General features: G+C 34.6%; 1 protein-coding gene across 1 annotated transcript in view; it reads right to left on the reverse strand.

Moving 5' to 3' along the window:
• The window catches only part of PTPRQ (protein tyrosine phosphatase receptor type Q), a 276,229-nt gene that overhangs the window by 211,102 nt on the left and 63,171 nt on the right, over positions 1-1,956 (reverse strand). Inside the window, 1 exon segment of the mRNA XM_045288666.1 lies at positions 177-305. Within this exon segment, the coding sequence (XP_045144601.1) occupies positions 177-305 (129 nt within the window).

Genomic DNA, 1,956 nt, shown 5'->3' on the forward strand with positions numbered 1-1,956 from the left:
TTGAGCCCTTGGTATCAGCTCCTTATTTTTCCCCTCCCTCCTCACCCCCCGAATCTTACCTTCTTTACTACTTTTTATTATATTACTTGACTCAAATGTAGGGACTTCTAATATTATTTTGATGATATTTATGATCCTTACTCCAAAATTTAAGTATGGAATGAATTAACACTTACCTGGTGGTCCATATAATTCAACTTTATAGCTAAATTTTCCTGTTACTACCGCTGGTGGGTCACACGAAATGGAAAAAGATTTTCCTGTGATATTGCCTGTTATACAGTTTTGTGGCGGTCCTTCAGGCACTGAAACAATCATAGACAAATATAAACATGTATTAGAGATATATTTTAAATGGGATAGCATTATTTTTAAATACACAAAGTTGTTATTGCTGTTAGGTGCCATTGAATGGGTTCTGACTCAGAGCAACACTGTGTACAACTGCACTAGACACTACCCAGTCCTGACCATCCTCAAAATTGTTCTTACGTGTGAGCTCATTGTTGTACCCGCTGAGCCAATTCATCTTGTCAACGACCTTCCTCTTCCTTGCTACCCCTCTACTTTAACAAGCATGGTGTCCTTCTCCAGGGACTGGCCTCTCTAGTCCAATATCCAGTCGACATGTCCAAAGTTCATAAAACAAAGTCTTGCTATCCTTGCCACTAAGGAGCACTCTGGCCATACTTATTCCAAGGCAGATTTGTTTGTCCTTTTGGCAGTCCAGGGTACTTTCAATATTTTTCACCAGCACCATAATCCAATGCACCGATTCTTTGTTGGTTTTCCTTATTCAATGTCCAACTTTCACATGCATATGAAGTGAGTAAAAGTACATGTAGAAGAAGCCTCCGGGGATCTCTCTGCACATGGACCAGGGATGTGACTGGCCATGCTGCTGCAGAGTGCACTGGAAAGTGGATGATGGCAGGAGTAGCTAGGCTAAAAGCTAACACGTTATCCTTTGAACTCCCTTTTGACCCATTTTAAAGTTGTTCTACTTTTTCATATTTTCTGTTTTTCTTCAACTGAGGTTTTTCTCTATTTTTGCCTTTTGCTTTTGTTTGTTTGCTGGTATATGAAATCCAGGATGGGTGGTGAGTCTATAGAGACAGCCACTAGATTAAGGGTTCTTGGGGGTGCGGCAGGGGATGGTGGGGAGAAGTGAGGAGCTAATAAGAAGGAATAGAAGAAAGAAGAAAACGTTCTATAGTTGATTGTTATAGTTATATAAATCTTCTTGATATGATTTAACTATTGAATTATGATACATGGATTATGTCCCAATAAAATAGTTTTAAAAATAATAAATATTATGCTTTTAGAGTATTCTTACAGATGCTCTACATTTTTAAAAATAGAATTTTATTATTTTAATTGAAATGAAACAATTTCAAATACTGAATTTTTGTGTGTGTTTTGATTACAAAATGTGACTTTGAGTAAACCTCCATGAAAGTATTTATATATTGTAAAGAAATAGTAATATGAACTAAGGAGATAATATGATTGAAGATGACTGTTTAAAGAAGAAAAACAACTACAAAGCATATATACATGATGCCAAATAATAGCTAATAACAATGTCAATAGAAAAATTTACTTATCAATTATTATATCTGGCAACCTCAAAACTATACAACTTAAACATTATATATATAATTTGTGTATACATTGATATACTACCATCAGAAAATATATAAATACTCAAATTTATAAACAGGTACTCTGAGAACCAGTAATAATAATAATAATATTTAATTATGCTCATTCAATCCTAAAAGCAGCTTTGTGAGGAAGATATTAACTATCTCTATAATTTAGATGAGAAAAGAGCAGCTCAAAGAGAATATAAGAAAGTATATACTTTACTCTCTTCATCTGACATTGAAAGTTAATCGCATGGTAACTACTACTGCAGGTGTTATCACACATTTGGAAGTAGTGAGAAAA

Source organism: Echinops telfairi, unplaced genomic scaffold (genome assembly GCF_000313985.2).
Source record: "Echinops telfairi isolate 266 unplaced genomic scaffold, ASM31398v2 ScPeMD7_2;HRSCAF=8, whole genome shotgun sequence".
Taxonomy (NCBI): Eukaryota; Metazoa; Chordata; class Mammalia; order Afrosoricida; family Tenrecidae; genus Echinops; species Echinops telfairi.